At 44.6% G+C, this 25,275-nt stretch overlaps 1 protein-coding gene across 3 annotated transcripts in view; it reads right to left on the reverse strand.

Moving 5' to 3' along the window:
• Positions 1-16,654: 16,654 nt before the first annotated feature.
• Positions 16,655-25,275, reverse strand: part of LOC147427500 (uncharacterized) — a 92,214-nt gene continuing 83,593 nt past the window's right edge. For 2 of the 3 annotated variants that reach the window (XM_086496901.1, XM_086496900.1), the window contains one exon: positions 16,655-17,465. In XM_086496901.1, coding sequence (XP_086353027.1) covers positions 17,228-17,465 — 238 coding nt within the window. In that variant the 3' untranslated portion in view covers positions 16,655-17,227. Of the gene's footprint in view, positions 17,466-17,812; positions 17,965-25,275 lie in introns of all 3 variants that reach the window. The other variant, XR_015185977.1, reaches the window with a different exon arrangement.

Below are 25,275 nucleotides of genomic sequence, written 5' to 3' on the forward strand. Positions count from 1 at the left end.
CAACTACGGATCATTGGATGCAAAGCAATCAATTTATAGGTTGATGGTTAAGTTTACCTGAGCAATCCTCTAATCATTGCATCACCACCATTTTGATATATCATCGAGCTTTAGCGGGCAGAAGAGATGGCCTATTTGGCTATTGCAAGATATTGTATTCTATTTTCCTCAATGAAAAGGAAGCAAGAAAGAAACTCTTTGTTGCATACTCTTCACTGCAAGAGAAGTATGTCAAGGACATTCAAAAAGTTCAAGAGAAAGCCAATGCGAAAACCAAGCAGATCAACGAGGAAATAGCAAAGCTCAAATAAAAAGTAGATGAGCAAAAATAGGAAAAGAGTGGAGGTTGGACAAATACATTCATCTATAAGTACAATACACATAATATGCACCATTGAGTCGATCATCTCATACACATTTTTCTTAGCTTCCACATTTGTAAATGCAAGAGACAAGTAATGTCCATGATATCTTTAGGTGATGGATCTCAAAAGAAATGTATCTGTCAAACTAGATAAGGGTAAAGGTGCACGTTTTTAATATGTATTCTACATTTTTTGCAGGCTATTAAAACTTAATTCCAATCTGTAAGGACTTGGATCGAATGATGATGGGAATCGATTTTGGTGCTCAAGCAACAAGACGTACTCTACTACAATACATCATCAAGCCAAAGGAGCTTGTGGAGCTATTGGATGACCCGTCCAATTCTAGCATTGTCAAAGTTTTATGCCACAAGTATTCCAATGAATTGAAGAACATTGTGTCGCCTCAGGAGATGATGAAGGTATGTGATAGTAAAAAAATAAGTTTCAAAGCTTACAACGCCTTGTATAGAACCATCACAATAGGACATATGGGCAGGGAAATGTTTAGATTGCTCTACCAACACCTTTGAATGTGAGCCTTGCAAAGAAACGTCCCAATAATGATGTTGCAAGATTACTAGGTGGATTTCAATACATGGATGATGTCATCCCTTGAAAGACAACAAATACTTTTTCTAAAATGAGCTCAACAATTTGTATGCTGACTTGTTGAAGCTCTAAGAGTTAATGATCACATTTTATGGTTTGACACAGGAAGAGTGTGATGGTAAAGTTATCTTTGTTATGAAGCTCAATGAGTGCCAAGTTGTGAAAGGTCAACGTCTCAAAAGGGTAAGAGATACCTTGATACACAAGGTCTTGGTGGACGTTGAAGTTGAGCTAAGAGCCAACAAGAAGAGAGAAATGTGTTTTAAGGTTCAATTAGAGAAGAATATGCCAGGACACCGACAAGGCCAGACTAGACAAGGGCAGGGCCGGGCTAGGCAGTGCGGAAAGGGAGTCCAATTAGGACAAAGGGCCAGGGGCTATGCTATATAGTGGGTGGTTGGGTGGTGGACTCTCAGGTTCTAGTTCCCCTTGTCTTACATTGGTATCAAGAGCAAGGTTCCTTTTTTGGGAAAGGCACAGTCGTGGAGGAGGGGAGCCACACAATTGTGCATGCTTTGGTGCATGTTGGGGTCAAGGGGGCGTGGAGCATCCCTCCTATGAGGAGGACGACAAGGCAAGCGCCGTGGGCAAACCCCTTGCATAGAGGAGCCATCGAGGCGGACTTGCACAAAACGCACCGTTTGCGGGCTCTACCCTGCGCGCCGAGCAGGGTGGGACGTCATGTCACTGGGCCGGAGCCCCTACCTCAACGCCTTGAGCTCCATGGCGATGGCAACTACCTGCGCGCTGCGTTAAGCAACCATAGCCGACTGTTTGAGTCTTTTTTCCCACTTGAGGGCGCCCAACCCCCTTAGGGGTTAGTGGCCATACACAAAACTTAAAACATAAGGGGCGGTACCCATAGTGGGGTACCCCACCCCCCTACTCCACGTGCGGGTTCGGCAAGGCCGGAAGGTGCGACATAGCATCGACGAAGCCGACACAAATTTCGACACAAATTTTTTGCGTATCACGCAAAAACTCAGAGATTTCAAGAACACCAATTCGATGGAGTTCAAGTACAAGTTTTTGGTAATATCAATTACCGCTTTCAAGTCTAATTGATTCGGCTATCAAGAACTTGTGGAATTCCATATAGGGCGGACAATTTGAATCACTCTCCACCAGGATACTCTCGATTTTGACGGAATTAGCAACGCTCATTATACTTTGCGAGTGCTCTCAATATCATGTATTTTTTCTGATTACTCCTTGCACCGCACTTTGAGCAAAGTACACCCGATCCTGCCAATGATGGCCCGCGGCCGAATCCTCTCAAGGAGAGTACTCGCGATGCTACTCCAGGTGATAATACTTATGAAGAACTTGTGGAATTCCATATAGGGCGGACAATTTGAATCACTCTCCACCAGGATACTCTCGATTTTGACGGATTTAGCAAGGCTCATTATACTTTGCGAGTGCTCTCAATATCATGTATTTTTTCTGATTACTCCTTGCACTGCACTTTGAGCAAAGTACACCTGATCCTGCCAATGATGGCCTGTGGCCGAATCCTCTCAAGGAGAGTACCCGCGATGCTACGCCAGGTGATAATACTTATGAATTGCTCGATATTCAAGAATTTCGTGCACTTCAGATACGCATGACAGTCATGGATGAAAATTTTAAATCTTTAAATGAAAATCTTACTAAACTATCCACATTAGTAATTCAATTAATGCATCAGCAATTCAAGAGTCCTGCTGGCACGCACATGCATGAGCACATTGCTACACAAGGGCAAGGCATTCCTACCCTAGGCCAGGCCCAAATGCTGATACGTTGCATACTCTCACTGCAAAAGAGGTGGATGAACTATTGAAAAAAACCAAACCAACAATTTTTAAGGGAGAAGACCGAGACCGCAATAAGGATGCAGTGAATATCTTTCTGAGCAAGTGGGATGGAATTCACGCCTTATGGCGTACTCCGGACACAGTCAGAGCTCTACAAATGAGCTTAACTCTGGAAGGCAAGGCCTACAAATGGTGGAAGTCTCTCAAGGAGAAGAACATCATACCACAGAGTTGGGCAGCTTTTGAAGCAATGTTTAGCAAGGAATTTCTTCCTACAAACGAGGCCGATCGAAATTGGACGGCTTGGGACACATGTTCCATGCGCCAATACCAATCACTACTTGAATATATCTCTCACTATCGGGATGTTATCCTCAAATTGGAAGGCTTAGATACGTTTCAACAAGTACGGGGGTTCATATGAGGTCTGACACCCGAGCTTAAGAAGTATGTCAAGACCCGAGACCCTAAAGCACTTGAGGAAGCCATAGTGAAAGCACATATTCATGATGATCCATATGAAAAGAAAACACATAATAGTCACGTGCCTGCTAATATACATGGTAATACACGCACTTAGTATGGGCACAATAAAAGAAAATTAATAGTTGCCAATTCGGATGCATCTAAAAAACCCAAGGGGTCCTCTCTCTCCTGAGGACTTTGATAAAGCCAAGAAAGAAAAATTATGTTTTCATTGTTTAGGAAGAGGTCATGGCAAAAGGATTGTCCCAAGGGGAAATCTTCTACTCAAGGCAAGGAGAAAGCAGTGCACACGGTGCAACTGCTACCTCTTGAGTCATCCTCACGATGCTCTATAGTGGAAGTAACACACACTGAGGTGGTTCATGAATGCTGTCTCATAGCTTCCATGTGGCAACCAACCTTTGGACCACATGAGTTAGTACATATGCACGGATATCTGCAAGGGCACAAGGTGCGCATCTTGGTAGATGGCAATGCTACTCACAATTTCATCAATTACGGATTGGTGAAAAAACTCAAATTGCCTCAAACTCCGAGTACCCACTGCTACAAGGTAGCAATGATGAATGGACATGATACTGAAATCTGGAATACTCAATGCCAAGCTGTTCCATTGGAATTACAAGGGTACTCCACATGTTTGGATTTTCAGGTTATGAACATGGAAAGGGCTAATGTGGTTCTTGGTAGGGAGTGGTTGCATAGCCTAGTGCCATCGCTGAAGCGTAGCTATGAGCACAACAGCTTGATGTTTGAATCCCATGACGCACATGTGTTGTTGTTAGGAGAAAAAGATATACCTTCATCACCACTAATTTGTACCGTTGAGCTTATGCAGCTCGTTTCTAATAATGAAATAGATTAGGTTTTCTTGTGTTACTCACTATCTCATTTTCTTTCTAACATTGAGTCTGTTGAACATTCCTCAACACCGCATGCTTCTCTCTCCTCTATTCTACCAATTGCTAATTCTAAACAAGAAAACATTGCTAGTCAATTACAAAAATTATTAAAGGAATTTCAAGATGTATTTCCTAAGGATTTGCCATCAGGATTACCGCTGACACCATCAGTACAACATAGCATTGACGTGGCTGCAAGCTATAAACCTATTAGTAAACCACCTTACCGTATGAGTTATTCAGAAGTTGCTAAGGTGGAATGTCAGCTTGCTGACTACCTTAGCAGAGGGTTTATACAACATAGTTCTTCACCATGGGCTTTGCCTATCCTCTTAGTGAAGAAAAAAGACGGTAGGATGTGCATGTGCGTAGACTATCGCGGCTTAAATGCGATTACAGTTAAGAACAAATACCCATTGCCCAGAGTAGATGAGTTGTTTGACAAGCTCACTCATGCTTGCATTTTTACAAAAATAGACTTGTGGTCAGGATATCACCAAGTCCATATTTGACTTGCCAATATACCCAAAACTACATTCCGAACACGGTTTGGACACTACGAGTTCTTGGTGATGCCCTTTGGGTTAACCAATGCGCCCGCAACATTCATGACACTTATGGATAGTGTCTTGAGGCCATATTTGGGCATATTTGTCATTGTTTTCCTCGATGACATCCTAGTCTATAGTGCTTCTAAAGAAGAACACTTACAACATCTCAGGCAGGTGTTTGAGTTGTTACGCACAAACAAATTATATGCCAAGGAATCTAAATGTGATTTTCTAAAAGAGGAAATTCATTATTTTTAGGGCATGTTATTTCAGCTAATGGGCTATATATGGATCAATCCAAAGTGGATACTATCCAAAAATAGCCTTCTCTTAAAAATCTGGAAGGACGGCCAATTGCATTTGAAAGCAAGAAGCTTGATGCAGCTCAGCGGAACTACTCTGCTTACGAACGCGAACTCTATGCAATAGTGTCTGCCTTAAAAACATGGCGGCATTATCTGTATGGTGCTCAGTTTGAGATTGTGTTTGACCATGAAAGCAACAAATGGTTTACACAACAAACGGATTTGAAGGGTCAAAAAGCCAGGTGGGCTGAGATTCTTCAGGAATATGACGCCAAACTAAGGTATCGCAAAGATCGGTACAATGTAGTGGCGGACGCTCTAAGTCGCATGCTAGAGATCAATTTGCTCTTGTTCACGGAACTTCGTAGTGAATTTTTAGATTCTCTCAAAGGCAAATATGAGCATGATGACGCATATTCCAAAGTGTGGAGCCATGTTCAGAGAGGGATCCTTCTCACTCCAACGATGGTAGTGTACAATTAACCTCCACACCTAGTTCTCCTTTATCAAGTGATGAACTACAACGATGGAAGCATTTCACCATTGACAATGGGTACCTACTCCAAAAGGGGAGAGTTTGTGTACCGATGGACACAGACATTTGGCGCCAAATTCTTTATGAATGTCATGATATTCCAAGTGCAGGACACCCGGGGATTAGAAAAACTTATGCTCTCGTACGAAGACAGTTTTACTGTCTAGGTATACATGGCTTTGTTTAAGCTTATGTCTTGCATTGCCAAAAATGTCAAGTTAACAATGTAGAGCGCCTGAAAGCAGGAGGACTCTTACATCCTTTGGAGATTCCCAATGGAAAATGGGAAAGCATCTCTATGGATTTTATTGTGGGTTTACCAACCACTGTACAAGGTCGTGACTCGGTATGGGTGGTCGTAGACAGGTTGACTAAACTATGTAACTTTATTCCAACCACATCAATGGTTAAGACACCAGAACTAGCCAAGTTATTTGTGGACAATCTATACAAACTGTATGGTTTGCCGAGTAACATTGTCAGTGACCATGATCCTAAGTTTAACAACCACTTTTGGAGAGCGGTGTTTAAACAATTGGGTACACAACTGAATCTCAGTACAACTGATCATCCAGAAATAGATGGTCAGACAGAACGAGTTAACCAGGTGCTAGAGGATATGCTAAGAGCATACGTCAGTAAAAAACAGTCAGGCTGGAAAGAATACTTACCTATTCTCGAGTTTGCCTACAACAGTGCAAAGCATGTCACAACAGGCTTTAGTCCTTTCATGCTCATGTACAGGTTTCAACCTAGGTCATGAGTTACGGTGGGGTTGGCGACCGAAAAACTCCAACAGGTTAGGATTTTCTCCAAGACCACATGGATATGCTGAAACTTGCTCGTCAGAATGTCCGACAAGCACAGGATCGGTATAAGAAGTACGCTGATGAGAACCGTTGGCAAGTTACCTTCGAAGAAGGGGAGGAAGTATTTTTACGTGTGCCAGAACATTCAGAAAGTCTAAAAACTGTGCCAACACCTAAATTATCTCCTCGATATTGTGGGCCTTTCAAAATACTCAAGCGAGTAGGTGATCGTGCCTACAAATTATTACCTTTACATTCTCGCATTCATCCGGTGTTTCATGTAAGCCGTTTACGTAAGCGGTTACATGGGGACGACAATGTCATTGACCAACAGGTTTTGGTTGATTTCATTGAACCTCCTACCTTACCACATGAACCTGAACGTGTTCTCGATTATCATGAGTTGCGTACCACGTCATCACGTCTGTCAACAAGTCTTAATCAAGTGGAAAGACCGACCTGAGAAAGGTGCCACTTGGGAAAAAATTAGTGTTCTTAAGAAGAAGTTCCCCACTTTTGTTTTCAAGGACGAAAACTCTTCTTAAGGGGGGAGTAATGTCAGGACACCGGCAAGGCCGGACTAGACAAGGACAGGTGTCAGGACAAGGGTCCTACGGGGCAAGGCCCAACCTAGGGGATCAGGGACCTAGGCCAAGGGCCTGGACTGGACCAGTGCGAACTAGGGATCCGCTTAGGGCAAGAGTTAGGAGCTAGGACTATATAAGGGGCAGTAGGAAGGAGGATCCTATGTTCAGCTACCCTAGGTCTTACACTGGTATCAGAGCTCAAGGAGGGAACAGCCATGGAGGAGGGGATGAAGCATAGCCTTCTCTTCTGTTCTCTCTCTCGATCTCTCTCTTGATCTCCTTCAACATGAGGCACGGCCTCTCAAGGGCACTCTCTCTCGCTCTCCGTTTGTAGACAAGCCGACGGCGCATGCCGTTGGAAAGAGTGTTCCGCAGGTGGGCATGCGGGAAGAGAAGCCTGACGTGTGCAGGCCCGCTTAGGAAGGGTAGAGCCAACGGGAGCTGTGTGCAAGCACCCCTAGCATAAGGAAGCGGGGCAAGTCGGTCACCTCAAGAAGCACCGCAGATGGGCTCTCTAGGTTTGCCCTGCCCTGCTGGACCTTGTTCGACTCTACGGCAGCCCCGTTTTCGGGCTCTGCGGCGCATCCTCGCATGCCATCTTGTCTGCACAGGCGGCAGAGAACGCCATCGCTTGTATGATATTTGGGTTTCACACAAAAATGCCCTAAGGCCATTGGCCTTGGGCACTTAAAAAAAAACTAAGGGAGGGTGCCCAGGGGCTCACCCCCCCAGTTTTAACCTCTTCTTTTACGCTTCACGGCACCATACCAAGCCATCGTATGGGGACGGAGCACGGATTTCTTGAATGCAAGACAGTAGACGCAATATGCAGATATGCTTGAGAAAACGTGCACACACGCCATGATCATCAGGTTTGCCATTTTCAAATTCCCAATGTTTTTCTTAATCCATATGTGAAGAATTTTTGAAGCATTCTACGGATAGGTTTCCAGAAATTACTTTTTACTGCAAAGGCGAGGCCTGCTGTTAGTTTGGCTAGCGGGTCTGAAGTTGTGGTTACCATATGGGCTCTACGATGGCGAATTTTACCAATTGTGTTCGACACAGTTTCGAGCAAGTCTGCGAGGCAACAATGATGTCGACACTCGGTTCGAGGTTCATTAACATTCGAACCAAGCAATCCAGATGGCACGTTGATAAATGTACAATATGAGGTACGAAATAACTTTCGATTGTGTTTGCCAACTTTTTAAATTACATGCTCTCGTCATACAAGCGAGGCTTGAGATTATTCCTCGCATCAACGGGCCAAAAGATTAGTACAAGAAAGCTTCAAGGGAAGGGAGTTTGTTTCAAGGGATGTGGCATGTAAGGCAAACACTATTAGGCAAGTCGATGCGAGTACTTTAGTAGGCATGTATGCTGCCTGACATTTTCTTTTCCATGCTTGTACAATTTCAACTCTGACGACATCTGCAAGGCTCATGAGCATTCCCAAAAGCATTTTTTTTTTGTTTTTCTGCAAATACGATGAGCAACATAGACTCACACTCAAGCACAGCTTCAGTGAGCAATGTTCTCATTCGCGCATAGCAAAGGTCAACACATGGTCGTGCTTGAGAATCTCATGGAGATTGCCACGGCATGTTGCTAATCTTGATGAAGGAAGCAACAGGTGGTCGACAGGACCAACCATTCACGACCATTTCAAGAAGCTGTCAAGCAAATTGTTAGGGTTTGTCTCCGTAATCAAGCCAAGCAGGTACGAGGTACATCTTTTGCCAAAAAATTTAATTTTCTGTTTTTCAATACATTGTACAATTTGACAAAGTCGATTGTTTGTGATTGCCCGACAAGATCGCCTTTCTTTCAATAGGACATTTTTCTATGAGCAAGAGTATCTGTAGCTCTGAGGTATGGTAGCATCCAAATTGGGTCTACTGAAAAGTATCATGCAAAGAAAAGACTTCCATGTTTGGCCTCTGCTATGAGCATACAAACTTGGGACGGACTTGACAATATGCCAACAAGTTATTTCATGAGAAACAGACGGGCGTATCTGATACAAGGGACGTATTTGTACATACAACAGACCCCACTTGTGCAACAGGTATGGCTATGCGCCATTTTCTAAGCGAGTTTTCTTTCATGGAATATCGGGCCAACTGGTTACAGCAACAACCAGTGCTTTGGCAATTTTATAGGAAGCAGGGCTTTCAGTAACTGGCAAAAATAGGGAATATCAGCTCACCGAATCCCTACCAGTCTAAACTGTGCAAGGCACTTATGGTTCTGGCTCTCACGTTTGAGGCCATCACTTTTGCCAAGGGCTTTTGTTTCTGTATGCACGGCATGCTAGCCAGGTGGCATGAATTCCACCGCTTCAAAGATTACGCTTCTGCTATCACACCAGCCACTCTGTCACAGACAAACTAAGTTCTGCATGGTTTAAATTTATGATTTCTATCAAGGCACACTACCACTCAATGGAACCTAAATCTAGGACCTATTTCACAGGCAAAGTGCCATATCAAGTCATTTTTGTAAAGTCACGACCCCATACATGGTAAGTGGGGCAAGCTGTGGCTTGTTTTTTTTCTCTTTCCTCTCTCGATGACAGCATTATACATGCCGCTTGTTGCATGCTTATAGGATAAGCTGCCAGTCAGGCATAAGCTGTCTAAGAGCACACATTCTAGGCACACACACACTAGAAATTTATGGAAAGTTCCTCAACCCAGCATAAGCTTTTGATACATATTCTGCTCGTGAGTCAGCTTGAGCCAAGGTGCTCTAACTCACAGCTAGCACGTGGCTAAGGTGCTACTCAAATTAGTCTACATCGGTTCGTTGATTGAACACTATTTTGCATAAGGGCTACGAGCCAAATAGGCTAAGAGCCATTGTCAAGCCAGGGGCAAGGCCCAACTATTGGCATTCTTTGGGTGATTGTTTTCAAGATATACTCACAGCAGCTGATCTCTACAAGAAAGTATAGATGCAGCAATCAGTTGCGATAGCATGGCTGTCCATAAGAGCTCGGCAGTTCAATTGTGTGGGTCTCCTACTCTCTCTATAGCACTACGGAGTGTCTATGGACATACTATTTTGGGGTAAGATCCGGTGGGTGACTGCTACATCACCCATAGGCATTAAGGATCACAGTTTGATCTGCATTGAGGATCACAATTGATCTTTCCCAGTTATACTTTCAAGGAAAGGATTCCGCAATGTACCAAACGCGGTAGCGGATGGACACACTTTTCAAGTTGATTCCAATCATTCTGTACACGGTTGACTATGTTGGTTATCGATATCTACTAGTTGAGCAGTTTCTACAAAGAGTCTTACCACGGGGTTTGACTACGTAGATTCTAATCCAAGGGCTTGGATTGCAAAGGCAACACCCAGGGTTCCCAGTGCAATGTTGTTGTTTTTTCTAGTTAAGGGGACGTGCTCCTCTCCATTTGAATACAGGTAAGTGTACATTACGTTCAAATCTCCAGGTACGCATCTATTGATTTGGTGTTATTCCATTTTTAGTATGCTTTGTTGGTTTTTCAAGACGTCTAAGTACGCTTGAATGTTACAGAACCATGCCAAGGGAATGTCGGCACAAAGTATTTTGGGCCAAGTGTCCAATCTACCATTCTGTCTTATGCTGTTACAAATCTACTTATAGGGTTCATTTTGGCACATGTTGTCACATGGGATACAACATGGTCTAGGAACTCAAGGAGTTTGGTTTAGCTAGTGTGGAGCAAGATAATGAGGGTCCCTCTCACTCTTGTCGCGGAGTGTTTTGCAGTTCCTGCACACACAAGTACATCTAGTACTTGATGGATGTCGCTTTTTCGGCCATCCTTCTTTGAGATGTATTCCACATGTGGTGAATATGAGTCTCTGGGACTGACACTGGCGCCTAATTCTTAATGATGTGTCGTGATGAAGTCCCTATGTGTGGGTCGCATGCATCCGTTTATTAGACCATTTGGAGCACACCGTATCAGGAACAATTTCAGTGGCCAAAAATTGTCGGGTACTACGTTCAGATTTGTTACAATGACAAGTACTGTGAAACCACCTTAACGAAGGGTCGTTTCTACATATAGCCAAGTATGCTAAGTTACTGAGAATGTCTCATGGTTGGTACCTAGGTGTGACTGATTTTTCACATTCTATTATGGTCCAACTCTTGTTGAAAGTCTTTCACTTACGTACCGTGGAAAGTCTCGTCTTGGAATTGCGGTTTGGATAAACTTGTGTTAAATGCATGCACACTAGTTGTTATGGGCCCTAGTGTTTAATATTGATTTATTTGGAGCGGCATGCCAATTCATGGACTTTATTCTCTCTGCACCTTTTTGCATTGCATGTGCAATCTCTCCTGCAGATTTATTATGAGTTTACACCCTACCATACAAGGCACTGTGTCTATGGGTTGGATGGTCTAAACTCTAGGAGCTTACTCCAGTCCACCCGCTTTCAACCTAGTTGGTTGTCTTCACTCCATATAAAATATATGGTTGGATACTCAATGATTGAGTCCTAGTTTATCGACAGTCAAGGAAAATTTTCTGTAAATGGTTGGGGAACAACGCCTCACTCTTACTGCTGCTATTCATCTCGTGTTGGATGGGCAACTTACAACTATTTCTTTTGCTAAAGGATCTACTAAGAGCACACGTTAGCACAACGCATTTCTGAATAGATTATTTTATCCCTGTTCTAGAATTTTCTTAAGTACGTTTTTCAACTTTGAACAACTGTTGTGGTGGGATTGGAGATTGTTTCAATAGTTTCATATGTCAAGGAATTACCAGGTGTGCTGACAAAGTATGTTGGCAAGTAACCTTCATTAGGGATGAACATGTAGTCATATGTGTTCCAATATGTTCAATAGTCGGACATAAGGACACACCCTACTCTACTTCTTTGTAGCTATGAAGCTTTTTAAGATACTCACACGAGTTGGAAATTTGGCTCTCAACTAAATGGACAGTTGAGCCAAGGTTTTCTTCCATTATTCCAGTACCTTCAGAAGATTTGAAAACTGGTTATGCCTTTGGACAACTCTTAGTTGTGGTTACTCCTTTACATTACTCAAGTGAGTTATAAATGGAGTTACCATTTGGACCCAAGTGACTCTTAGTTGTGGTTACTCCTTTACAGTACTCAAGTGAGTTATAAATGGAGTTACCATTTAGACCCAAGTGGTTGCAAAAGGACAACAATGTTGAAAATCAAGATGTTGCTCTTGGTTTCATTGAACCTCCTCACTGCACCAATTATCGGTCATAAAGACAATTGGCTCACGTAATGGGACATCAATAAAGAAAACATCAGTATTCTTAAGAAGATATTACTACTTGTGTTTTCGAGGACAAAAACTCTTCCTTAAGGGGGGAGTAATGTCAGGACAAGGGTCCTACGGGGCAAGGCCCAACCTAGGGGGTCAGGGACCTAGGCCAAGGGCCTAGACTGGACCAGCGCGGACTAGGGATCCGCTTAGGGCAAGAGCTAGGAGCTAGGCCTATATAAGGGGCGGTAGGGAGGAGGATCCTATGTTCAATTACCCTAGGTCTTACAGCAGGGCCGGGCTAGGCAGTTTGAAAAGGGAGTCCAACTAGGGCAAAGGGCCAGGGGCTATGCTATATAGTGGGTGGTTGGGTGGTGGACTCTCAGGTTCTAGTTTCCCTTGTCTTACAGAATATTTGGTGGCTTGTAGCTTTTCATACACAGTAAATGGGGTCCTATAAATACCATGGCCAAGGGCCTATATAGGCCATGGTTCGGTGGTGAGTTGCATGTGTTAGTCCCCTCTGTCTCAAAAAATTTCCCTTTTTTGTGATAGATGAGATACTCTTTTTTTATATTTAGGCATGGTTACCATGTTTGCAAGATAGATGACTATTTGGCCGTTTTTGTGTAGGTTCTTGGAACAAATTGACATTGGATTTACGAATAATCTTAATTCATTTGCTGAGTAGGTCATTGGTTTCTATAGATTTTGGGCAACATATACAATGAGATAAGTATACCTTAAACCTCACATGAGGATTTTATGTGAGATGGAATGATGCAATTAAGAGAATTAGAATATGGAGAACTTACATGCAAAATATTGCCAAAATTTTGCAATAATATTTTATCCATGTGGATTTGGTAAAAGGGTTCGTATCTCAAGGTTCGTATTTTAAAAAAAATGGGTGTGTAATAGTATAAAAATATTTGTTGTTAGGTTATGTGGGATTTGGCCTATGGTTTGTGCTTCTTGATGTGTACTACTAGTTGTCTACTTGGATCTCAACTCTCAAGGATCACATAACTATCATGTGCCTTTGCTAGTCCTAGGTGTACTAGCAGGTAGGTGATGTGGACTAGGAGATAGGTTGTCCCTCACATGAAGTCCTACAAAGAGGGGTTGACCTTAGATTCTAGGAGCTTGATTTGGAGTGATCTTGGACTCACATGCACTCTTACTACTCATTTGTACTCCCTTCTCTTGCATTCTTTGAGGGTGCTATCCTGTAGTCTCGTTCTAGTTCAATAATCTACTTTGTGTCCATTCTTTCTCTTAGTGCACGCTTTGATTAACTGTATAATTAGATGCTAATATTTATTATCCTTAAGTAAAAAATGTATTTTTTCTCTTCTCACCATAGCTTTCAAGTGGTATTAGAGATTGAAGAGGACGAGTCTCTCTTAGTTCATTAATCTCTAGTCAGTTACCACTAGTGGTCATGACTCTTAATGTATAGCATAATCCCTAATTGTGATTATGCACATTGGTTTATATACCTAGTGACGCTAAGTGCCTTGGGTGGGTGATTAGGATTTAGATTAAGAGAAGAATAGGTTTCATTTTGTGTGTGTGCATCCATACATGTCAAATAGAATGAAATCATCATCTTATGCACTAACTACTTGCATCAATAGGTGAAACTGAGTGTGCTCATACCCAAACATCCTTTGGAAATAATCAAAATTGAAATAGGTTGAGTATATTATACTTTTTTGCTTCTCCTTTGTGCAATTTTCCATCAATTCCTTTGCATAATAAAATTTTCAATTTCAAGCCATTTCTTGTGTGTAAATGCTTGATCGCATTGCCCGTATTGTAGGCTTCAAGATAAATGCCTAATCTTCCAATTTGGACTTGATTAGCATCCCTAAGCAGATTCAAAATTTGAGTGTGTGTACCCTTTGTGTGAATCCCTGTTAATAGAAGGTTAATGTATTCTTTTTTGCCCTCTGCACACAAGGAGGCCACGAGGGCCTTATGGCTAGCCCCTTTATTTGGTGTGTGAGAGTTGTGGGCTGAAAGTCCCTCTTTAATTTTGGGGGGAAGCAAGTAGGTTTCATTTACAATCAGTTAGTTAAATAAACAGATTGGATTTGATAGAGCCAGTTCCCTCAAGCTAGTGGCTCTTTCTTGTCTTACACTCAACTTCAAAATGTGTCCAATATACCATATTTATAAGATAGGTCCAGACATAGGGCTTCACACAGTCATTACTTTTTGAGTTGAGGGCAATAGTGTTTTCCTTATAAGAGGGCCCTCACACCTTGGGCCTTAGCATTCCCTTTTTCCAAGGGCATTTTCAAGAAATCTATTGCTTTCTAAGGGTGCTTTACCACAATAGAAAGCAAGTCATTATCACATCCTTGCATGACAATTATGTACACTTCATAGATGAATGTGATATATCCTTAAGCATTGGAGATATTTGAAAATAATTTGGGTTAGAAGAAAGAAGAGTAAAGTAAGCCATAAAAAGGAATTTTACAAAAAAGTAAAAATTAGATTGTGGGAAAGACATAGCTAGTCTTGCCAACCGCCTCAAGAGCATGACCACAAAACTCACATATGTGAAATGTGATGTGCTTGAAGAGGACAAGATTGTTCTTCTACTGGGTGCTTTATCATTTAGTTTTGACCACATTTTCACTATCATTAAATGAAAAGACACAACACCCAATATACAAGATATTATTAATTACCTACAATAATGTGAAGAAAAGAAGTAGATGAAAGATCAACCATCAACGCAAAGAGCATTGTAGTTGCATCTAACATTTGTTAACTTTATTTAGCCCTTAATTCTTGCCATGTATTCTTGTTGGAGATTGATTGGAGTAGCATGGTCTCAATCTTGCATACAATTGTTCAAGGCAAGGTACGTTGCAGTCTGTCTCTTGAATTAGAGATGTGCAATTTGTCTCTTAGATTAGAGATGCTTTAGTTATCCTAAAATGGGGATATTATTTTGCTCCAAGATTGGAATGTATTTTTCTCATTGTTTTACTTGTTATAGTCGAAACTCCAAGGGAAAAATTGTTAGGTTACGTAAGATTTGGAATATATTTTATGCTTTTGTGTTTATCACTTCTTGTCCACGTGCTTTTGTGTTTATCACTACTTGTCCTCGTGGATCTCAATTTTGACAGAGGTGTGTGATTATCATGCTCGTTATCATGTGCCTAGTTCAAGTGTACCAAAGGACATGTGATGTGTACTAGGAGACACATGGAGTCCTAAAAAGAGGGGTCAGCCCTAGATTCTAAGAGCTTGATTGGAGTGAGCTTGAACTCACATACACTTATACTACTCATATGTATTACCTTTTCTAGCTCTATTGAAAGATGCTATCCTATTGTTTTTTTTGGGTTTAATAATCAAATCTCAAAATTTTGTCAAAGATTTGTCAAATAAGATGATGTACGCAACCATAGAATCCTCAAAATTTTGTCAAAGATTTGTCAAATAAGGCAACCATAGAATCCTCACCTAGACGGCAACCACATCAAAGTTCTTAACAATCAAAGAGAATCATTGTAGGGTTCTATGTACTCTCAATGACCCTTCAAATGTCACAGATTGCTTTGCTTTTAGGACTACAAAGAATGAATTTGTAAGTTCAAAAATATTTATAATTCCAATTGCTTGAGTGATTTAAAATGTGTAAATATTTGATACTAATTAATGTGTTCTTATCTCTATTAGCATGAATATTCATGCTCTTGTCACCACACATTTCCAGATGAGTTGGTGAACTGCTCGAATATCTATAAAGCAAACCATAAATGATGAGAGATTAGACCATTGTAAAGGTGTACAAGCACTCAACATTGTGGTTGACTATTACAAAATGCCTTCTTAATTCTTAAGGGCTTGTGGGTAACATTTCATAGTATTTGTCTCTTCTGCTGTTGATGTGAGGAAAGCTAGGCAAGATGGGAAATTGGATATATTTGGTTGAAAAAACTATTTTTGGATCAAAGCAAAGCTTTCAAAGAGTATTTACATCTTAAGAGAGTATGGGTCCAACATTTGGCATGACCATTTTCATTATGGCTTTCTTAATCATGTAGGCATGCACTCAACCTATGACTATTTTTGGATCAAAGCAAAGCTTTCAAAGAGTATTTACACCTTAAGAGAGTATGGGTCCAACATTTGGCATGACCATTTTCATTATGGCTTTCTTAATTATGTAGGCATGCACTCGGTCTATGACTATTCTATCGTTGAACTTTAACACTAAACAAGCTATAATAGCGAATGCTAAGAATACATATAGTGCACCATGTAATGAAAGAAGAGGTACAAAAAAACCCAAGGGAGTCTCTTTTCTAAACTAGTACCATATCATGTGGGTTAACCATGTAGGATTATATGTACTCCAAAAGTAAACATAAAGTAAACATATAGTGCACCATGTTATGAAAAGGAGGTATCAAAAGAACACGAGGGAGTCTCTTTTCCAAACGTGTACCATATCATGTGGGTTACCCCGAGATATTATACATATTTCATAAAAGTATACATAAAGTATGCATTAGAGGGCGGTGAGGGTTTTAAGAATACATATAGAGCACTGTGTAATGAAAGAAGAGGTACAAAAAGAACCAAGGCACTCCCTTTTCCAAATGTGTGCCATCTCATGTGGGTTACCCGGAGACGATTATACATGTTGGCACTCTCTTTTCCAAACGTGTGCCATCTCATGTGGGTTACCCGGAGACAATTATACATATTCCGTAAAAGTATACTTCATGTATATATTAGAGGAAAGTAGGGGTATTGTCAATAATCGCTTTAACGCGCGTTATGTAGAGAACTTTTGATGAGTGACCGCCCTGGCCAAAATTTCAAGTTCACCTTGACTTCAAGACCCAATAAACAAACCAAGAAAAAGCATGCTTGCAGATTTCTTTCAGCTCAAGCATGTCCAAAATGCTGAGTTCACTAGATTCAAGTTAAAGACCATTTAATTTAGTCAAGGAAGACCACTCTCAATTTATGTATATGTCAAGCTTTCAGCGGTGGCTTGGCTTTAGACTGCTGATCCAGCTTGTTCTGCTGTTGATCACCTTTGGATTTGCTTTGCTGATCCGATTTACTCTCTTGATTGAGCGTCGCTTGTTGATCTTCAACTACTGGAGCCACTTCACCTCCTTGAATGAAGTGAACTTCTATTGGTTGAGGCTGAGGATAAGGATCGTTCTTCAATAAAAAAGCTGCTAGATACTGAATGGGATTTGAAGGCCTACAAAGAGCATAGAGTTCTATTAACAAATCTTCAACAAACTTGTTCTAACCGTGCTTGAAAACTTCTGCTTGCTAGCTCTAAGAATTTAGTAGCTCTGGCAATCATCTTAGCACATATGCAGCAAGGGAAGAGTTCAATCATCTTAGCACATATACAGCAAGGGCAGAGTTCAGACTTACATCATTTATCAGCCCTCATGTCTAGCTCCAAAAGCAAGAGCATGTATGATTGTTATTGGAGAGCTATTGTGGATGGTTCGCACAACAGGCACAACAATAACAACACAAAGCACAAGAAGCATTCCAAGATGCTCTAACTTTTACTAAGGATGAGAGTACTTTTACCAAATACTCTTAACTTGTACAAAGGAATGCCCCCATTCGTGTTGTCACTTGTACATGCTACTATATAGCCCGAGCAGAGCGACACACTCGGGCCTTAGCTGGACAAGACTGTATCATTCCTCTCAGAATGGCCGATCCAAGTCTTCTAGTGCCTACAACAAAGAATACACTTGAAGAAATGGATCACCAAATCAAAATAATAAGGGAGAAGAAATGGATCGCTAAATCAAAATAATAAGGGAGAACCTTAAAAGAGCAATTGACAGGCAAAAGAGTTATGCTAATTTACATAGATCTCCCCTGGCCCCAGTGCCATACAACACGGGCTCTTCACCCCATACCTGACCATGCATTATGTACTACACCCAGATTTTGGCCTTGGGTTGCATTCTCATGCTTGTACATTACCTTGCACATAAAGAATTGCCTCTCCCTAGTAGAGCTCCATCCCCCCCCCCCCCCCCCCTTACCATGTGTCACCCCCCACATCCCCCCGACTCCTTGACAATATTTTGTTTATTTTGCACCTTTTGTCCTTCCATGGATACACAGAGGACATCCACCCCATGTACTTTGATTTGTCTCATAGGCAGATTTTGGCCTTTAGAAGACATAAAAACTCTCACACTCTCTCTCTCTCTCGTGCGCGGCGCGCGCAAAAGAAGGCTCATTTGTACTACTTGAAAACCCCTCAGAACACCCAAATGGTGTCAATTCTCAGGGCAAGTACATAAACTGTTACAAAGCAGGCCCAAAGGCAACATTCGGAAAACAATAAAAACTCGATAAAACTAGCCACATGGGCAAACTGTAGAAATTGAGAGCCAGGGGGAAAACCTCTCCTTAAGAGAGTGAAAATGCCCTAGAAAGCTATATGGGAGGAGGATGATAGCAACCTCTGAAAGATAAGCACTTCCACCAAAAGCTCACTCTCCAATTGTAGATCAAAGACCTGAACCACGAGCGGTGAAACGGACAAGGAGACTCTGAGATCTCGATGTCACTCATAGGCCCACCAACTAGAATCATTTGGTAGCAAAAGGTGATGGATAAACAAAAGGGAGAAGTCGATGATGAAGATGAGGGAGAAGAAAGGCGGACATCACCAAGAGACTACAGGAGGATACCAGAAAGTGAGTAGTAATGCGCGGCACTGGAGCAGACAAGGAGCTGTCAGCCAGTGTAGAGATCAATCCGCTGAAGGTGGCTCCGGGAAACCAGAGTTGGGGAGAGAACTCCAAGCAGATAATGAAGGAGGCATGTAGAGACCTTGCTGTAGATCCAGTAGAAAGAGTAGATCGGTGCAGCAAGCCGCAACCCAAGGTAGAGAACACAAGAAATCAAGGAATACAATGAAAGGAAATAATGAAATCAAACAAAAAAACATGCTCTAAAAACAGACTTCACATCTACCCACACACACACACACTTACCTACTCAAAAGTCAGTTTCAAGAGCATGAGGAAAACAAACCAAGCTCAACACACACACATACACAGACAAAGCTAACCCAAGCAAGAAAATGCAAGCAGAAAGAAACCAACAAACCAAAAACCAAAAGGCAAACCAAGAAACAAAATAAAAGCAGATCGGTGCATTAGCCTCTACCTGGGACTTGCCAGGTTGAGCAACCTTTGCACCTCCAAGAAAACCAGCAAACACATCTCGATGTAGAGCCCTTTGATTGCAAGGTTCGCTGTTGGCCCGCCGGTTGAAGGAGGACTCGGAGCGCCTCCAAGTGGTACCCTCTACATTGCATGGATGTGGGTGATCGGTACTCTTATGCATGGTGTAAGCATACTCCTGTACCCAGCCTGTCACTAATGCATACCATACCCTCCAATCATCTCACATTGCCAATTGTGTCTACCTGGTACAATCTCCTTGACTTGATGGAGAAAGGATACGATCTAGAATTCCACTCCCATGTGTAATACATCAAACTCGGCTCTCAATATTTCATGTGGCCAAGATGGTTTGCTACGGATCATACGTGATAGCAACAAAATCAGGTGCCTCTCTAGTCTGCTCCATGATAGAGTGCATAAACCTGGTGTCCAAATAAGAGCTGCATAAGTCGGTGTGGGTGTCACTAGTGTGTCAAAGAGCAAGAAGAAGCATTTCTATAAAGCCAACCGGTATGACTTCCTCGAAGATAAAAGCAAGAAAGTTAGAGAATTTAAAGAAGGTGGACAATTAATCAAGTTTGACACTTTTTCTGGATTCCGAGATGCTTCGAGGGCTTTGGCCTTCATACAGCAGTTTGACATAGCTTTCTCTAGAGGGCATTACTCAGAGCACTCCAAGATTCGAAGGGCTACCTCTTTTTTTTTCCAAGAAAAAGATCCTTCTATTAGTTACTGAAACTGCCCATAGGGCTACAACCACCTCTTCAAGAGAGGGCTACAACAACCATGGTGGGAGACTCTCCCAATGAAAAAAAAACAGCAAATGTACAATGGGGCTAGATCAAGAAATGGGGGGAGGGAAAAGCCACACAGGTGGTCGGTAGTGCCATCGTAGTACACCTTGGACCATGGTGTAGAAGGGCCCAAGACGCCAGAGTCGTAGGAAAGCCTCTCTGCGCTCCCGCATGCGGTCGGAGCTGCCCTGTAGTCCCTCCAGCTGTCCTCTGAGAGTGTGGATCAACTCTAGCCAAAAATCGCGTATCATCTCTGCTGGTGGCACATGGCGAGCCTCAAAGATGCGGAAACAACAGGCCCGCCAGATGAACCAGAGTGTCAGGCCACTGATAAGCTCCCAGCACTCCTCTCTCTCGCTGCACCACTCCTGTGGAGTAAGCTCTGTAGTAGCAGGCTGAAGTGTAGGTCGCCTCATCCTGCTGGTGGAGGATAGCTCAAACTGAAGTGTCGGGCCCGTGAGGGTGGACCAAGCTGCTGCTCCCCAAGTGTACTGCCGAGCCGTGGAGAGAGCAGGCATCAGCCGAAGAACTCGTAGCCACACCTGCTGGGCCGAGGGACAGTCCCAAAGACAATGACGCTGACTCTCCACAAGATGGTCACAAGCTGCACATGCGGCCGAGAGACCACTATGCACTAGCCAACTGCCAACTGCTGTAGCTTTGTGTATGACCAGCCACTGAAACAAGGTGACTCGCCTCGGCTGTCTGGAGTCCCACAACCTCTCCCAAAATGCTGTCAAGAACTCAGCTGTGAGGCCCTCCTCCTGCCAATGAGGTGCTGCAGCGGGGCGGGCCTCTCTCTGTGCTGCTAGTATATGACGCCCCAGACGAACGGTGTACTGAAAGAACGGGACTCTTGGATGGTCTGCAGAAGAGAAAGAGTCCCTCCATAGCCACTCACCAGGATCCCATTGTACTCGTGCCAGTGGACAACTCTCCCAAGCCCACAGCCTCCAGTGTCCAGTCTCAAGAGCTACTGGGTCAAGATCGATGACACAAGTCCTCCCACAGATGCCCACTACTCGGATCCTCTGAAAACAGCACTCTCCTACCTGCGGGGCCTCTACTGAAACTTGTTGAAGTCGTCCCCCACCCTGTAGCTCGAAGAAAAGGGATGGAACAGTCTCTCAGCAGGCCCTGACTGAGATGAGAACCTCCAGTCGTGTGAAGGCTCCCATCCACCGGGGTGCTACTGGCTCGAGAGGCCTGAGCCACTCAGCTGGAACTGACTCTGAGATGTCCTGGCACATGCTCTGCACCCCTCTCATGCCCTGTAGCTGAAGACCCTGCACCTCCTCGGACAAACCTGTGAACTCTAGCCCGTCACCTAGAGAGCGCGCTGGACCCACTGCCATGGGACCCTAGGAAACATGAGGCCGACTGCCAACCAAGTGGCCTCTCTGAGTGCTAACCATAGGGTTCCAGACGAGGGGCTGCCGTAGGCGCTCCTCCGTGCACGTAAGCTGTCTCTGCTCCAAGCCACGCCGCAAGAGCTCCCAAGAGCAAAGCAAGCTCACAGCGAAACGGTCCTCCAATCTCTTGCTCAAACCAACTCTGCGCATCTTTGTGAAGATCCATCTGGTCGAAGGTTGCCAGGGGCCTCCTGCCTGAGGCACCCTAGCACGAAGCCGCTATAGCAAGAACTCCTTCCAGGGCTCCTCACCTGGAAGAAGTCCTCTGACGATGAACTTCCCAAGAAGGGCTGTGCTGTGCTGTGCTGTGTTGGATCAATGATCCCAAGCCCTCCCTGTGAACAAGGAAGAGTGATGACCTGCCAAGCCACCTTGGCTCGGGCTATCTGAGTGTCACGTCCTGACCAAAGGAAATTCCTAATCAGCCTCTCTACCTGGCTGAGTCCCATGTATAAGGATCTCTAAAAGTGGCTGAATCCTCAAACTCAGAGCCTTGGCAAGAATTTTGTAGGCTGAGTTGAGGATGGTGATGGGGCGCCACTGTCGAATCTCATCCAAGGAGCCACCCTCCTTGGGAATGAGGTAGATCAGGCCCTCACTCATGATGTCAGGCATCACTCCTGTGTGCAAAATGTACTGAAAAGCACTACAGAGATTTGGGCCAAGCAGGTCCCAGTATTCCAAGAAAAAACTGGGAGTCAACCCATCCTCACCTGGACAACTACCACGGGGGAGGGCCCTAAGAGCTGTGTGCAACTCCTCAAGTTGAAGTGGCAGCTCAAGCCTCTGACGCATCTCCTCAGTCACAAGACAAGGCATCTGTGCCCAAACCTGCTCCCTGCATGCATCCTGACGCGCTGATTGGGACTCTGCAGACAGTAACTCATGGTAAAAGTCAGTAGCAATTGCACGCATATCCTCGGGCTCAGAAGCAACTGACCCGTCAGGCCTCCTTAACTGACTGACCTTGGCATGCGAGTGCCGAGGTCCCACTGCCTCAAAGAAAGCACCAGTCACTCTATCACCCACCTGGGTCCTCTGAGATGCCTGTCGGTGAAAAGAAAACTCATGACGCCTCTCCTCTGTGCTAGCAAGCTCCTGTCGAGCCTGCTGTAATTGCTCCTCCAACCAAGGACTGTCTGGATGCTGCTCCTGCATCCTCTGTAGCGAAGCAATGCCCCGTCTGAGACGCTGCTCCTCCTCTCTCACGGCAGCCCGGTGAGCCAAAGACTCCTAGAGAAAAAAGCGGCTAATCTGGGCTAGGCCTATGGCCACTCTGTCACAGGAGACTCCTGCCTGTCCAAGCTCTCTGTCCAAAGAGCCTCTACCTGCTCTCTGAGTGTTGAGTCCAACAAGACTCTCCCTGGGATGCGAAGCATCGTGCTCCCACTCCTCTGCCTGTCTGCCACTGTGAGGATCACTGGTGCATGGTCTGAGAAGGAGGTCCCTGCCAGAATGCCCATTGTCCCTCCCAAGTCACTGAAATGGTCACTAGTGTAGAAGCCATCTATCCGCGATAGATTCACTCCTCCCACTCTACGGTCCGACCGAGAGAAGCCAAGGCTGTCTGGGGGCCTCACAAAAACAATGTGCTGCCAAGCATCCGAAACCCTCAGAGTCATACAAAACCTCTCCCAAGCTGCCAGCTCAACTCCATGTACTGTAGCATGACTGCCACCAATCCTGTCAGAAGGGTCCTCCAACATGTTGAAGTCCCCTCCTATGCACCAGTGTTCTGCCTGCGGCAGAGACTCAACTATCTGAGACCAAAACTCTGCGCGAGCACTCGCCACATCGGGCGCATAGATGTTCAGGAAACTATCTGAGACCAAAACTCTGCGCGAGCACTCGCCACTGTGAGGATCACTGGTGCATGGTCTGAGAAGGAGGTCCCTCCCAGAATGCCCACTGTCCCTCCCAAGTCACTGAAATGGTCACTAGTGTAGAAGCGATCTATCCGCGATAGATTCACTCCTCCCAATCTGCGGTCCGACCGAGAGAAGGCAAGGCTATCTGGGGGCCTCACAAAAACAGTGTGCTGCCAAGCATCCGAAACCCTCAGAGTCATACAAAACCTCTCCCAAGCTGCCAGCTCAACTCCATGTACAGTAGCATGACTGCCACCAATCCTGTTAGAAGGGTCCTCCAACATGTTGAAGTCCCCTCCTATGCACCAGTGTTCTGCCTGCGGCAGAGACTCAACTATCTGAGACCAAAACTCTGCGCGAGCACTCGCCACATTGGGCGCATAGATGTTCAGGAAACCCAGTAGGCCACCCTGAACCTGCATAGTAATCCACTGAGCCCTGCCTGGCACAATAATCCCTCTGCCCACAATGGCCTGCTGCAAAGAGTCCGCAATAGTCATACATACCCCACCCTGGATGCCTCCAGGTCCAAAAGCAGCTGACCAGAAAGTATCATATCGTCCACGCAAGAGCTGACCACAACGTCTAATGCAGCTCTCACACAGATGGTGCTCCTGAAGCATAAGGAGATCAATCTCTCCTCCCACAAGGCAGCGCTGAAGCTGTTGACGCTGAAACTGGGGCCCACCTAGTCCCTGCACGTTCCATGAGACGATCCTCATGGGGAGCGAGAGAGAACAGATGCTGCCGCAGCGGCTAGACGGGCTATCTTCGAGGCTGGCTTGGATGGGGAGTAATCCGCATCCAAGCGTCCTCTAGACAGGCGTGACTGCATCGAGTGACTGGCCCAAGCCCAAGTAGAGCGAGCCGTGCGTAAAGCAACCTCCTCTGTCCAGGAGTCCTCATGAATGTATACATAGCATGGCAAGCATTGTGTATCGGCAAAGAAGTAAACCACCATGTGTCTACATCCTGCTGAATCTGGAGGTGTCACTGCAAACTTGGCCAATGGCCACAAAGTCTGGAGCATGTCTGTAACTTCTAGTTCTCCCATGTGGTGAGAGAACTCGAGAACCTGAGTGTGCAACCATCCCAACACTGAGTCGAGAGTCCACTCTGTCTGGTCTTTGCCGCAAAGGGGGAAGGAGAAGCCAACTGCTAAGTCCAAGGCCTCTGTCCCCCGAGCAGCAAGGAACAAAACGTGGACCCTGAAGCAGGCTGCCTCATGGTTTGCTGAGGGATCGCCGCGAAAACGAGTGAAGCCGTAGTCGAAGAAGTCCCATCGGCGCCGGATGTCAATGCTCGTCAGACTCCGAGGGATAGCTGCAAGGGAAGATGTCTGTACCTGCAGAGGGGGTCGCAAGAAAGGTTGTCCCTCTCTCGCTAAGCGATTCGTTGCAAAGGTGCTGCCAAGAGATCTCCTAGCCGCCGGAGAAGGCCCTGCCCCCTGGGTCGAATGTGGAACTGAAGCAGGAGGGGGGGAGAAGGAGCTGGGGGGAGCGGTGGAGAAGAGGGGCGAGAGGGAACGGCAGAGGTAGAGGGGCGGGGGGAAGAGGCAGCGGGAGCAGAGGGCAGGGGGGAGGGTGAAAAGCAACTCGTGGCAAAGGCGCTGCCAAGAGATCTCCTAGCCTCCGGAGAAGGCCCTGCCCCCTGGGTCGACTGTGGAACTGAAGCAGGAGGGGGGGAGAAGGAGCTGGGGGGAGCGGTGGAGAAGAGGGGCGGGAGGGAACGGCAAAGGTAGAGGGGCGGGGGGAAGAGGCG

The sequence above is a fragment of the Adiantum capillus-veneris genome, chromosome 23, assembly GCF_014529385.1.
Source record: "Adiantum capillus-veneris isolate H3 chromosome 23, ASM1452938v2, whole genome shotgun sequence".
Taxonomy (NCBI): Eukaryota; Viridiplantae; Streptophyta; class Polypodiopsida; order Polypodiales; family Pteridaceae; genus Adiantum; species Adiantum capillus-veneris.